Source organism: Myotis davidii, unplaced genomic scaffold, assembly GCF_000327345.1.
Source record: "Myotis davidii unplaced genomic scaffold, ASM32734v1 scaffold68, whole genome shotgun sequence".
NCBI lineage: Eukaryota > Metazoa > Chordata > Mammalia > Chiroptera > Vespertilionidae > Myotis > Myotis davidii.
The window spans coordinates 1,494,093-1,509,509 of NW_006300376.1; the positions used below are offsets into that span (position 1 = coordinate 1,494,093).

The window sequence follows — 15,417 nt, forward strand, 5'->3', positions numbered from 1 at the left end:
CTGATTTGCCTACAAATGTCAGGTGGTCATAATAATCTGACTACTCAGTGTATACCAGAAAGAGCTCAGCTCTTTCAATTCGCATTACAAATAACATGGAAACTAGTTCTTGTGGAGAATGATTGCTAAGAAATAAAATATATCAACTAATTCTCCTGTGCAGAACTTTGAAGCTGTTAACATAAGTGCATTGTGGACATAAGGATAAATTTCTTATTGAGATGCTTCTTGGTTGTCTTATGCATGTGACAGTTGAATAACTAGCAGAACGACCAGATTTGATGAGACCATGAATTGTTTTATGGTTAAGTGTTTTCGTTCTTCGTTTTTTTTCTTTTTCAACTTTATTGAGATATAATTGACATGTAACATTGTGTAAGTTTAAGGTCTATAATGTGTTGATTTGATACACTTATATGTTGCAAATGATTACCACTGTAGTGTTATGTTAGGTAACACCTCCATTACATGACATAATTACCGTTGCTTTTTTGTGGTGAGAACATTTAAGATTTAGACTCTTAGCAACTTTCAAGTACTTAATCCAGTATTGTTAACTATAATTACTACATCAGATTCCCAGAACTTTCTCGTAATTGGAAGCTTGTCTCCTTTGACCAACATCTCCCCATTTTTCCCATCCTCAACCCCTGGCAATCACAGTTGACTCTGTTTTTATGTATTCAGCTCACAGTTGACTCTGTATGTCAGGGTTTATTTCTGGACTCTTGATTCTCTTCCATTGATTTCTATTCCGGTGATAAGTGTCAATCTTCCCTAGTTGAACAAACTCCCAGGGAAGGGATTTATGACAATTGAGTTTCTTTTGGAGGATCTGTCTTTAGGCAGATAAGGGGAATCACAAAAAGCTGCTCTCGGCATCTGCTGTTTCAAGTGCCTTCAGCTCAAAATAATTCTTATGGCAAAGAGGTATATTTTAGAAAGGTATATGTTCTGATACCCTTCACTTATATCCTGATTCTTTACAAATCAATAATAAAATTTAATGGTTAACCTGAAGGTCAATTAACCAGAACCTCTTTTCCCCATATTTTATCTGTATGGTAATATACTAAGCACTAGGCCCACTCATTTGTATCTTATAATTTAAAATGTCTTAGTTTTCATACTTATTAAACTTATGTTGTCCAGGTACAAAGTTCCCTTAGTTTATACTATATTTCCTGAAGCTTGCCCTATTTTTCAGAAATTGGTGATTGTCTGGAGTACAACTATAAAACTAGTTTTGAAAAACAGCAGATATCTTTATACAAATTCCTATTAGATGCCAAATACTTTACGAAAGATGTATAATTCCTGTTATGATAATTCAGTAGGTTTTCATGAAGGTCTTAACTTGAATTGTTAACACCCTTAAGAATACCTTTTGAGCTGATGCTTCAGCCCTCACTGAGAAAGAAGCTGTGCTAATGTGACCTTGATGAGGCTGCATTGATTATCTGAGATAAGGAAAATTCATGACCACTTCATTTAGTGCTTATAGGAAGCTTTATTATCATCAATATTCCTTAACTTAATAATTTTTAAAATATATAGCCTCTTACTGTTTATAACTTCATGTTCCCAGTTCCTATGAAAGGATAAAAGGAATTTTACTGGAGTTCCTTTATTTTAAATCAGAAAGTCAGGGCTCTTTAATAATGAAGACATTTTTAGCTTCATTATATAAATGAATTTCTTTATGCTGTATAATGCCACTGTTTAATGATCACTGAAAAATTTGATGGTACTGCATTAATATAGTATATAACAAGATGTCCAGTCTATATAACTAACTTTTAATTTAATGTTCCAGTTATTTTAAGGGAAAAGGAATGGCTGTCAGTGAAATAGAAGAGATTAATTTGTTCAGAGAAGCTTCTTTTATAAATCACTTTTTTCTTTTGTTTGCCTTTTATAATTCTACAAATTTTTTATAAAGAAATTTCACATACTTTGTATGGAAGAAATGAAAGCATTACTCTCAATTATTTATGTACTACTTTTGTAGGCAACACAGGGATGGACACACACTCATCTATCCCTATATTATGTATGTCAGTTGCCATGACATGGCTTATTATAACACAGATAGCCATGGATGCAGTTGTATTCCCTGTGTAGGAAAACCTGTTCAATATTGTTTGCCCAATATACTAATATTTTGCATATTTGTTATTGTGTTTCTTTTTATTTCTATGTACTCTGCCTCATGCTTAAAATGATTCAAGGCAACTTTGTGATCATGTTAAACCAGGATTAAGGGGGGAGGCTTATGTTATATCTATTTTAAAGAATTCAGTATTTGAACTTTTTGAAAGCTGACGGAGTACAATTTTTAAATAGTAAAGAAAATGTGGCATAATTAAGAAGATACTTAATTGAGGGTCTAGAACAGCTGTGGGCAAACTACGGCCCGTGGGCCGGATTTGAAATGAATAAAACTATTGAAAAAAAAGACCGTACCCTTTTATGTAATGATGTTTACTTTGAATTTATATTAGTTCACACAAACATTCCATCCATGCTTTTGTTCCGGCCCTCCGGTCCAGTTTAAGAACCCATTGTGGCCCTCGAGTCAAAAAGTTTGCCCACGGCTGGTCTAGAAGGTAGATTTTATATTTCAGTGCCTTACTGATTTGCTGTGTGATCCCCAGTGTGCCACTTTGTTTCTCTGGTTATTTGCTAATTTATGAAGTGATCCCTCAGGTTTTTAAATGATAATGTGAACAGTTAGAAAGGAACTCACATTCTTGAGAAGAAAAGGCTGCAGGGAATATAGATAGGTACATGAGTTGAGAGAAGGAAAGACTGTAGAAATAGGTTCACTAGCAGGGTCTTATGTACACAAGGTGCAGACCAACCCATGTACCTAGGGGATTGTGTGAGGGGTGAATGGGGCTCAGTTCCAGCTCAGCCTCTGGGAGCAGGAGTGTTGGTGGGGTTTGTTTGTTTGTTTTTTGGTAATTAGTTTACCCAGAGGGGATGTCTTTTTAAAATTTGCACAAAGAAGTCTTAATTGCTATTGCTGCCACATTCACCAAGTTTAGGTTTGTATCTCAGGCACCAACACTGATCATTTGGTAGTGACCGAATCTCTGCATCTTGTAAGACATCTCTGGGCAGTGGAGGGAGGAATGTGGCAGGTGTTTTTTGACTCTGAGTATTGAACTTTAATGGTTAGAATTTATATGTAAATATTTAGTTATTTTTTAGTGTTTGAAGGTGCAGGCTCAGGAATCAGACTGAGTAGAAATTTCGTTTTTACTTAACAGTTTTGTGACTTTGGGCAACTTCCTTAATTCCTCTAAGCCCCAGTTCCTTATTTAGAAAATGGAGATAATGATAGTTCTTGCCTCCTGGGATTGTTGTAAGAATGAAATGGGGGAAAAAGTGTTTAAAGCACAAGCATAGCACAAGTACTCAGTTAATGTTAGCTTTCATTGTAATGATTGTTGTTTATCATACCACATGCATATCTCATAGTGTGTCATATCCTAGTGTCTACTGTATGGAAGAAAAAAATCTTTTTCCTCTGTTTTAGATTTTCTGGGTGAGACTCTGCAAATTAGACTGGCCAAAGACAGGTTAACAAGAGAAAACAAGCAGAAGTTTTTAACATATGTGTTGCACTTGTATACATGGGAGCCCCCAATGATGAGTAACCCAAAGGGATGGTTAGAATTTGGGTTTATATGCCATCGCAGGCTAATGAAAGAAAAGGGACTTGGGGCTTCTGGGTGGAGAAGACAAGTTAGGGGAGGGTGACCAGGAAAGGTATGGTAAACAAGGGTTGTATAGTAAGGCTCGTCACAGAGATTGAAATTAGTGCCTCTCCATTGGTAAGAGTTGTTGAGTCCTCTTCTTCCTTTTACATGATAGGCAAACATCTTTGCAAATGGAAATTTCCTTCATAAATACTTACAAAATGAAAACTTGTGCCCTGCTTTTGGAGTTTTCCTGCATCTGCTGGTTCTCAATGGCCTTTAGCTCAAAATAATCCATATGCTGTAGAGGCGTATTTTGAGGTGGCATAGCCTGGTCCCCTTCACTGCCCACTCAGTCTCTATTATCCATTGAATTCTTTTCATTTGCATTGCCACCTTTCTCTTGGATAATTACAATAGCCTGCTCTTCTGTCCCTCCATTCCCAGTTGAGAGCTATCATAATAGGTGGCCCTGCGGGGGTATATAATACGGCTACCAGTTGAAATTAAGGGGGACAAGAGTGGGGTTGATTGCTACAGAATAGAAAACATTGGGAACATCCTTTGTAGAGTAATTGGTAGGGCATCTATAAGGATTGTTTTGTGAATTAGAATTAGAATTGAGTTCGTTTACTCTAACTTCAGAATTTTCTAAAATAATATTCTACAACCAGAATTGGAGTCTAGAAGGTAAATGGAGCCTGTCCAGGGTTGAAAATGTTTGTATGTGGAACACAAAGAGGATCAGGATTCTAGGAGGGTGAGATTGAAACTGCTGACCATGAGTTCTAGGATGTGAAGCTAGGCACTTGAACCTACCAGATGAGAGGGTAAACTGAGAACACGGAGAGTTAGAAACAAAGTGAGGATAAAGAATAGGTTTATTGAAGAAGGGAGAATAGGTAAATTGGGCTACATTCAACATAGAAAACAGTGAAAAGGAATGAACTTGAGCTAATGCTAAGCAAGGGAAGCAAGTTGCAGAGGAATATCATTTATGTGAGATTTTTTAAGACGTGTAAACAGTTCTGTTTTTTCTCCCCCATGCTTTACCATACTTGAAGCCTCTTTATCAGTATTTCAGGCAAAATTCCCACCAGCTTGTTTCTCTGGTCTCCCAAAGGGCATATGAAAAAATGTTACCCTGTTAGATGCAACAAATGACCCACTAGTGATGATGAGACATAGATCTACTAAATTCGATACAGAAAAGGATAAAAAAGCAGATGAATTTAGGAAAAAATAATGCAGGATAAACAGTCTTATACCTAAACAGCACTAAATCCTACTAAGGCAACATTTGATAACTGATGTTCATGATTAAGACGTGCCGACAAAAATTGATTAGTATATTGTTTTTATAAAGCAAGGAGAATATGTGATTATTTTAAGATTTTCATGAAAATGGTTATGATATAAAAAATAACTTTTGGAAACTAAAAGGGGTAAACTTTATGTATGTGGGAAATTCCCTTACATGGAACACTTCAAGCTTGTTTAAATAAAGAATTACTATAGTGTGAAACAGAAGATGGTAGCTTGAGGGAGAGAAATGGCAATATATAATTGTTGCTTGAGATATATTAATATACTTTTTTGCGTTTTTTTTGACAGATTGTTTAACGAACAAAAGTGAAGAATTATCAATTAGCACGTTAAACTTCCTCAATCAATTTAATAACACCTTGACCTGCTTTGAGCATAACCTTCAGGTATTTTATATCTGATACTTGAAATTAAAATGAATAAAAAATAATTCCAACTCTTATGGCATTAATCTATACACACAATGTAGAGAAGTTAGCGGACCTGGATGTCTGCTGAATTTTTCCATTACTAGCCCTTAGGCAAATCACAGAAATTTTAGTTTTCTTTTTTGTACCTCAGGGATAGCAAGATCTACCCAGCCTACCTTCAAGTATTTTGTAGTGAGGACCCAGTGAGATACTGAACATGAACACATTAACTGAGACGTGTGATTGTTTAACTTACTAGTAAACGTAATGTTCTGTCGGACATTAATTTACTTTGCCTTTGTGCAGTATGGTATTTTGCAATGCATATGATTCTGTGTGTTTATAGGAAGCTTATTCTTTGCGTCAGTATTCACTTACATATATTTTACCTACTTAAAAAGGCACTGTTTAGTAGGTAACTTCGACTATTGAATTAATAATACAAAAGGTAGCCTTCAAGAAACCTACTCTAGTGGTTTTCAGTTTGTCCAACTCTGATCTCTGAATGTTGGTATTGGAACCTCCTTGGTGGTGGTGAGGATGAGATTGGAACTCTGATAAAATTATAGTTTTGAAACTCGCTTAACAAGTAAATAATCCCACAAGTAGATGTGAACATATTTAGGCTATAGATATGTATGATTTCCTCATGATAATACAGAATTATGAATTTTCCTGACAATAGTAAAAACTGTTCTGAAGGATATTAGTAGATAGCCTTTGTACTAATAAGGTTGGGAAATGCTTTACTACAGGACTTCACAATTATAGTGGAGTAATGTGTGTTGTAAAACTCTAAGTTGTAATTTTTGTATATTAAACCTATTTACCCAGAAACTCTTTACTTTAAGAGATTAGTATTCTGATGAATGCATTTTAGAGAAATTAGCATTTCTCCTGGAATGTTAGTTGCAAATATTTTTCCTAGTTTGTTTTTTGTCTTTTTATTGTGCCTTTCTTTTTGTTATGAATACATTTTAATTTTTATGTTAGATTTATAAAAATATTTAATGGTTTGCAGATTTTGTGTCATACCAGAAGGCCTTTTCCCACTTTGAGATTATTTTTTAAAATTCTCTTATGATTTCTTTTAGTATCTTTGTGGTTTTTATTGCTATGTTAAAATATATGTGCATTTAAAATTTTTTATTTTTATTTTATGTTTTTATTTTTTTTTATTAAGGTATTACAAATGTGTCCTCATCCCCCCTATTAACCCCCAACCTCCCCCCCCTCTCCTCCTCACACACTCATGCTCCCATCCCCTTGTTGTCCATGTCCATTGGTTTGGCTTATATGCGTGTATACAAGTTAAAATTTTAATATAAATGCCTAAATTACACTCTCCCATCAAGGGTCTGTGCTCAATTTTCAATTGAACGGTTTTAGCTAAATGCACAGTTGTTCTGTGAAAAAGAGGCAATGGGCCATTTCTTGTGACAGAACTAGAGTCTGAGTTTCTCTGTCAAATAGATGGTGAGGCTAACGTGGGGGCTATATCATGTTAAATCCTCTTATTATTCCTTTCTCTTTCATTCTGATATTCAGTTAACATAGCATTTCTCCAGACCACGAGGGGAAGAATAAAGTGAACTGACTCTTTAGAAAACAGCATTAGTGCTCAGTAAAAAAGACTGAGATTCACTAACATACTATCTTATATGTTATATCCATTACCTTCATTTTAGGTTAAAGAATTCTTTGGTGTTAGTCCCTTTTTGTTGAGTAGAAAGGCCTGGATTACAAACCTTGGGGTAAGAGGATCATGTGGGATGCAGTTTTACTTTTCCTTTCCCATTAATAAAGTCCTGTCTGTTGAAGTCAACATAGGCAAGCTCATATTTGATTTATGTGGTGAAAGTAGGATACATAAGAGCAAATATGTAAAATGGTAAGATAATTTAGGAAATTTTTGTTGTCCTCAGTTAACAGAGGGTAGTGCAGTAGTTTTCAGAATTTAGAGGTAACTGGAAAGTGCCAAAATATGTTGCTATGTGCTTTACATGCCAGGTTTCTAATCCTTGGGACCTATCATACAGGTAGTGTAGTCCTCCATTGTGGATGATAAAACCGAGGCTCAGAGTGACTTAGCGACCTGCCCAACATCATAGCTCAGCACTTACCATACTCTGTTATTTCCTGTTTTCTAGGAGGGCAAATAGCTTACATTAAAGAGATGTAATGTTTATTGTATCTATTATATGTGCCTTTGACATTTTAGGAGAGCATACACAGTCTTCTGCAGTTAAGAAATTATTCAGAAGTATGCAAAAACTGTCACAATGCGTACAAAACTCTGAGTAGTATGTACAGTGAAATGCAAAAAAGGAATGAACATGAGAATAAGGCTGAACCTGGAACACATTTATGCATTGATGTGGAAGATGCAGTAAGTACTTTGTTTCTAATAAGATACATATTTCACAGTGTTGTTGAATATGCCTTCAGTATTATTACACTTTTCGGAGGTATATTGGAATCTTCATAGTTTGTCTTCAACCAGAAATAACTAATTATAAAGTAGTAAAGTTTTAGAATATCCTTATCTGTCAAACTAAAATGGAAATCAATCAGGTCTTCATAACTGAGTTGATACTTTGGTACATTTTGATTTTTAAGTTTGATAATTTGTATCATTTTCTGAGTTGTGTGGGCTTTGTTATGTGTTTACATTTCAGTTTCTTATTCATGTGTTGCTGATTCAAGAAGTTTTGCTGTCATGTGTTTCTGAAGCCATTCCTCAATTACTTCCTATTCCATTGCTTTATTTCTTTATATCTATTACTATCTGAAAATTTTCTTTGTTTACTTATTTACAGTCTCTCTTCCCCCACTAAAGTATAAGCCACACGAGGATAAAACGACCTCATGCCCCTTTTTGTTTTCTGTTTAGTATTTAGAACAGGGTCTGGCATATAACAGGCCCTTAGTAATATGTATCGATGGAATGAATGGTCAACAAAAAAGCTTTTTCTCCATTGTATAGCCTGCCTTTTCATGGGGCACCACGAGATGGCGATCATGCCTTTTTATGGGAATATGATAAACTTAATGGTTGAGAATGATGAATATGAATTATCATAGCAGCCCAGAGTTAACTATAGTGGATCAATAATATTCAGGATGGCAAAAAGCATTTCAAATAGATGCACCCTGGGGATTTTTGTGGGTTTTTTTTTTTTTTTACTGCTTTATTACCAATGTCTAGAATAGTACCTGATTTCTTTCCTTTTTTAAATATATATTTTTATTGATTTCAGAGAGGAAGGGAGAAGGAAAGAGAGATAGAAACATCAGTGATGAGAGAGATTCATTGATTGCTGCCTCCTGCGCGCTCCCTACTGGGGATCGAGCCTGCAACCCAGGCATGTGCCCTTGACCAAAATCGAACCCAGGACCCTTCAGTCCCATAGGCCAATGGTCTATCCACTGAGCAAAACTGGCTAGGGCAGTACCTGGTTTCTTGTAGACTCTCAACAAGTAATAAATATATGTTTTTAAAACAATAGTCTATTTCATTGTTTTTAAAATAAAGAAGAAAAATGAATATTGGTTCTGTGACATAAATGGAATTACACACGAAATCAACATGCCCACCTATTTTAGAACATCCTTCTTGCAATAAGCAAAACTTACAGTAAACATACAGTGTATTATTTGTAAACTGTACCTCAAGTAAACAAAATCCAGGGAAGAACAGTTTTCTATATTAAATTTGATAATTTCCTTGTATTATCAGACTGACAGAAATCAAGAGCTCAGTGAAAGTAAGATATTGCTGCCCTTAACTTGTATCTATTGTATGCTAATAAGTAAGATACTAATATTGTCTAAGAAAAGTTTCCATGACTCATTGGGTATTATGTACTTAAATATATTTGCCATGAGTATGGACCTTTCATATATCTCAGATAAAATATTAGGCATTTCATAAACAGAGAAGCCCTATAAAGTTGATATTTTTATTTTCACCTAAAAATATTGCAACTAGATTAGAGATTACATATATAACAGGAAAAAAAATTTTGTGAGTCTCTCCCCACTCCATTCTCCACATTTTATTGAGGTATAATTGACAAAATTATAATATAATTAAAGTGTATAACGTGATGATTTGACATGTATACACTATGAAAGGATTCCCACAGTCGAGTTAATTTATACATCCATCACATCATATAGTTACCCTTTTAAATCTTTTTTAATGGATGAAGCATGGTCTTACTATATTCTTACTGACACAAGTTCTCTGTGTCAACTCTGTGAAAGGTCAACATTATTTGGACATTAGGACATTATTTTGGACATAAAGGTTAACATTAGGTATTTAGAATATGAAATTTTTGTGTGGATATAAATTTATACAATGACTAATTGTGAGCCACCTTATTTCCTGGCAAAAGATATTGTACTCAATGATCCATAGATTTATTTTACCATGTATATTTAGTCTAAATTCTAAGTGTTTGTTTAGTTATTAACAAAATAATTGTATGGAATTGAAGACAAACTAAATATAAAATAGAGCAATATTATTTGTTATTTTTCCAGATGAACATTACTCGAAAACTTTGGAGTCGAACTTTCAATTGTTCGGTCCCTTGCAGTGATACTGTGCCTGTAATCGCTGTTTCTGTGTTCATCCTTTTCCTACCTGTGGTCTTCTACCTTAGTAGCTTTCTTCACTCAGAACAAAAGAAACGAAAACTCATTCTACGTAAGTGTCTTTTTATAATTGTTCATTTACTTAGTTAAAAAACTGTATTTTAAAAATTTAGGTCTGGCCTGGCCAGCATGGCTCAGTGGTTGAGCATTTGACCTATGAACCAAGTGGTCCCGGCTTGATTCCCAATCAGGACACACGCCCAGGTTGTGTGTTTGATCCCCAGTAGGGGGCATGCAGGAGGCAGCCAATAAATTATTCTCTCTAATCGTTGATGTTTCTCTCTCTCCCTGTCCTTTCCTCTCTGAAATCAATAAAAATATATTTAAAAAAAAATAAAAATTTAGGCCTGCTTTAAAGATGATGTATACTCTGAGAACTCAAAGTTTATTAGCCTTAGACAATTCTTTACTTCTAATTTCACAATTATGGTTACTAATGAGATGTATAAGAAATTTATAAGTGCAGATCATCAAAAGTCAACATACAGTATCTTTCAGATGCTTTAACTGAAAAAGCTAGATTCCCTGGAATAGGTTGGCAACAACGGAGAAATAAGCAACAAAGATGTTGAAGATCTGAAATGGCCACAGTGGGGAGATAGAGACAGCTCTTAGGCCCACTGGAGCCATTGCAGACGGACCTGAAGTGCAGCTGGCAAGGATAAACGATAGCTTACACACAGTTTATTTCTGAACAAATTGAAATTGCAGTTGCAAGAACATTACTTGACATATAGCATGTGCTCGATACAAATTAATACCTTTCCTTTGTTCCCATCAGATAGGGCAGAGCAGAAAAAGCACTAACTAGAAGATCCCATTTAGCTGAAGGAAAATGCCTCTAAGTCTCTTGAGATGCTTGTTTATTTTCAGAATGAAAGTAAGAGCTTCTCTTTTAGTAATTTTAGTTTATAAAAAGAAAATGTTTTTTGGAGGAAAAAGTTAGGCCTTCCCCCCCCCCCCGACACACCCCCATACACTATTCTACCACCCCCTGTTCCCCCTTTCCCTCTGGTAATCGCCATACTATTGTCTGTGCCTATGAACTGAAGTATTTTTTTTAATCCTCACCCGAGGACATTTTTTCCTATTAATTTTTTGAGAGAGTGGAATGGAGGGAGGGAAGGAGGAAGGGTGGGAGGAAAGGAGGAGAGAGAGAGAGAGAGAGAGAGAGAGAGAGAGAGAGAGAGAGAGAGAGAGAGAGAGAGAGAGAGAAAGAGAGAAAGAGAGAGAGAGAAAGCATGGAGGTGAGAGACATCAATTGGTTGCCTCCCGCAGGTGCCCCCACTAGGGCTGGGGATCGAACCTGCAACCGAGGTACATGCCCTTGACTGAAAATTTAACCCTCGCCCCTTTGGGCTGACTCTCTCAACTACTGAGCCAAACCGGCCACGGCTGAACTGGATTCTTTTAAGAGAAATTTATATTTGGATTTCTAACTTAGACTTTTGAATATGTAATTTTATTATACGTTATAGCACTTCCATTTGTGAGTACTTTCACCTATATTACATATTTAAGATTGTGATGTTCAATATGATATAACTTACGTCTTTTTTACTTGGTACTGCTTCTAACAAAGTTATGTTTTTTGAGTTTGATAGAAAAAAATAGACTTAGGTTTTAATTCTTAGAAGATTGAACCTATTCTGATTCAAATATAGCATTAATAGATGAGTACTATATTTTTTAAAAAATACTATAGTTTACATTAAAATAATGAATAATCATATTTAGAGAATTAAGTTTAAGTTAATACTTTTGATTTATATAGCCAAACGTCTCAAGTCCAGTACCAGCTTTGCAAACTTTCAAGAAAATTCAAACTGAAACCTACAAATGGAGAATTAACATCATCTCCCATGGATGAATGGTGAAAGATACAGCTTGGTCCAAAAGAAGATAAAGTTCTTAAGAAATTTAAGGACTTCTGATTTATTTTAAAAATAAGAATTTTTGGTTTTTCTTTCCTTTTCCACCCCCTTTTAAAGGTTTTGGGTATTTTTAATTTACAGGCATAGCAATGTTGTCTATTTTAAAGTCTATTTATTATAACAAAATATGCAAGGACAATCTTTGTTTTATTTTGTAGGCATATTACTATTTGTGACATCTGATATCTTATTAACAATAAGTTAATAAGTTTTTGAAAACCGACATTTAAAAATTAATCAGTTATAGCAAAGACTTTGAAAAAGAAATATACTTGCCAAAAAGTAGCAGATCCAAAGATTAATTTACATTACCATGGCAGTATTATTGTTACTTATATATTAAATATGTCATGTTATAAATAATAAGTAATTCAGTCTCTAGTTTTCTTAAAGTCATTTTTGAAACCACTAATTATAGACCTCCCTAACAATTTTTAAAAGTGGAAAGACCCATTACATTTATCTTTGTAAAAAGATTTATGGTAACTGATTTCTTACTTAACTTTTATAAATACTATTTTACACCTTATTTTTGCCTTTATTTCATAAGTAATTTGAAATCATTGGACTGCTTTATTATATTCAGGGCAAGATGGATTCTTTTTATACCAGGGATTTTGCATTGTGAATTACATTAAGTTGTTTGGCAATTTATAATTTATTACTACTTTAAGTCAAATGTAGCATTATCACACTGTATTTAAATTGTGACTTTTTAATGGAGATTTTCTTAGGATATTTGGGGATTTTTGGAAGGGAGATACAGGAGGAGTAAAAAGAAGTGTAAGATTCAGACAATAGACAGGGACCTGTGGGGATGCTCACAATAGGACCGCTAAATGGTTTATACTAGGGGCATGAGTCAGAATGAGCTGATACAGAAAGCAGTTAAGATGATGCTTATTTTTTTCTAAATTATTTAAATCAGATAAAAGTGATATGATTGATATGAAGTCAAATACTTCACTCTCAGAAAACATTCTATTTGGAATGCTTCTGTCTTTTTTAAAAAGCTTCATTTCTGAGTTGTTTACAATTTTTCCCCTCAGGTTTTTAGTGTTAGGTATTTCATTTGTTAATTCCTACTTTCTTGGTGGAAAAAGGCTTTGTATTAAAATGAGTTTGGTTAAATGTTACAAGAATTTGAATATCTTTGTGTACTGTAAAATACTCTATAAGAGAGACAAGAAGGTGTTTTTGTTTTTAAATGTTTACTGTCTAGGCAGAGGGAAAGAAAAGGCTCATTCTTGGATATGTAACATATCCACAAGCTGTAACTGTCTAGTCTGCTGTGATCCATTAAAAATGTGCTGGGTTTGTTCTGTTGTTACTGTTCCCGCTGCTGATACTAATAGCACTATTATGATTTGAAGCATATAGTTGAGGGCCATTGAAAGTAATCTTTCATTAATGCAGATAAACCAGTTTACATGTGCAAAGGTACAGAATGGCATATTCGATTCTATAAGTAGTGACTTGGAGCACTTTTGAATATTATGTATTTCTAAAAACCATCGCTTTTGGAAATGTTTGCTAATAAGCACTTTAAAAAAGAAAAGGCAGCCTTTACTATTTTCCTGGTTGAGTCATTGCTCTTTAGAAGTTGCATCAGAAAGAGATGTGTTAAGTACTATACTAAAGTGTGTAAATATTTCATTTTTTAGTCATATTGAAAAATTCTTTGCATAGTTCTGAATTCTTAGACACATAGCATTTGTGTGTACAAGAACATCTTTAGTTTTTTTGACACTTTGAAATAAACAAAGTAGCTTAAGGAAATTGCAGTGCCATATTTGATTTTTTTAAATTCCTTTTTAAAATTTGAGCTGTAATTAAACATCACATTTCAGTTTTTCAGGTATTGAGTTTAAATATCTACTTTAAAGTACCATCTATCTTATAATTTTGCTGCAAATAAAAATGTACTTTTGGATTTTGTGTTGTTGTTGGATTTGAGAAGTAAGAATAGCGTCCGCTACCTTAAAGTGTAACTCTAAATCAATAAATAACACCAGGGCATAGTTGGTAAATATTACTTCCAATGGGACCAGTATTTTGATTGTTTTAAAAAATACCTTTTTATTGATTTTAGAGAGAGAGGAAGGGAGAGGGAGAGACAGAGAGAGAGAAACATTAATGAGAGAAACATCAAAATGAATTGGCTGCCTCCTGCACCCCCCTTGCTGGGGATTGAGGCTGAAACCCAGGCATGTGCCTTGACTGGGAGAACTGGGACCTCTTGGTACATGAAAAGATGCTCAACCATTGAGCCACACTGGCCAGGCGGAACCAGTATTTTGTAATGTTTTATGGATGAACTCTACTTTTTACTGCAATACCTACACTAATAAAAGAGAAACATGCAAATTGGTGTCACTCTGCTACACCCACCAGCCGATCAGGATGAGTATGCAAAATAACCCAACAAAGATGGAGGTTAATTTGCATATGCAGGTGCAGAGCGAATACTGAAGGCCCTGGCCCAAGTGAAGACTGCAGACTGAAGAAGATGACTGAAGACTGAAGAGGCTTGGCTTCTCCGCTGCGGCCAGAGCGAAGGCCTGGGTCCCGGGTGCCGGGAAATCTGGTGCCGGCAGACAGGGGTGGGAAGGCCTATTGCACAAATCTCTTCGTGCAGCGGGCCTCTAGTACTCCTTATAAAATGAAATGTTTTCCTGGAACAGCATTGAAGTTGGGTTGCATTTCTGACCCAACTACAGGTAAATAATAGGCATCACCAGCAATGAATTGTGAATGCAAAAATATAGTAGTAACCTGTGTAGCACTTTCTTTCTTTCTTTCTTTATATTTATTTTTTATTTTTTCACATTCCATATTAGTCTGTATTAGTTTCAGGTGTACAACATAGTGGTTAGATGATCATACACTTTACAGAGTGGTCCCCTGATATTTCAAGTACTCCCCCCGCCCCGGCCTGTACATAGCTATTACAATATTATTTTACCCCCATTAACCTCTCCCCAGCCACTCCCACCCCCAGCACATGCCCTCACCCCTCTAGTGTCTGTGTCCATTGGTAGTGCTTATATGCATGCATACAAGTCCTTTGCTTGATATCTTACCCCCACCCCCACCTGCCTTCCCTCTGAGGTTTGACAGCTAGTTCGATGGTTCTCTGTGTCTGGATCTATTTTTATTAATCAGTTTATGTTCATTATATTCCACAAATGAGTGATATCATGTGGTATTTATCTTTCTTTGACTGGCTTATTTCGCTTAGCATAATGCTCTCCAAGCCCATCATGCTGTTACAAATGATAAGAGTTCCTTCTTTTTTATAGCAGCATAGTATTCCATTGTGTAGATGTATCATAATTTTTTAATCCATTCATCTGCTGATGGGCACTTAGGCTG

The 15,417-nt window shown here is 35.1% G+C and overlaps 1 protein-coding gene across 1 annotated transcript in view; it reads left to right on the forward strand.

Moving 5' to 3' along the window:
- The window catches only part of OSTM1 (osteopetrosis associated transmembrane protein 1), a 47,088-nt gene that overhangs the window by 17,292 nt on the left and 14,379 nt on the right, over positions 1 to 15,417 (forward strand). Inside the window, exons 4-6 of the mRNA XM_015572720.1 lie at positions 5,322 to 5,419; positions 7,665 to 7,832; positions 9,995 to 10,160. Coding sequence (XP_015428206.1) covers positions 5,322 to 5,419; positions 7,665 to 7,832; positions 9,995 to 10,160 — 432 coding nt within the window. The remainder of the gene's footprint in view (positions 1 to 5,321; positions 5,420 to 7,664; positions 7,833 to 9,994; positions 10,161 to 15,417) is intronic.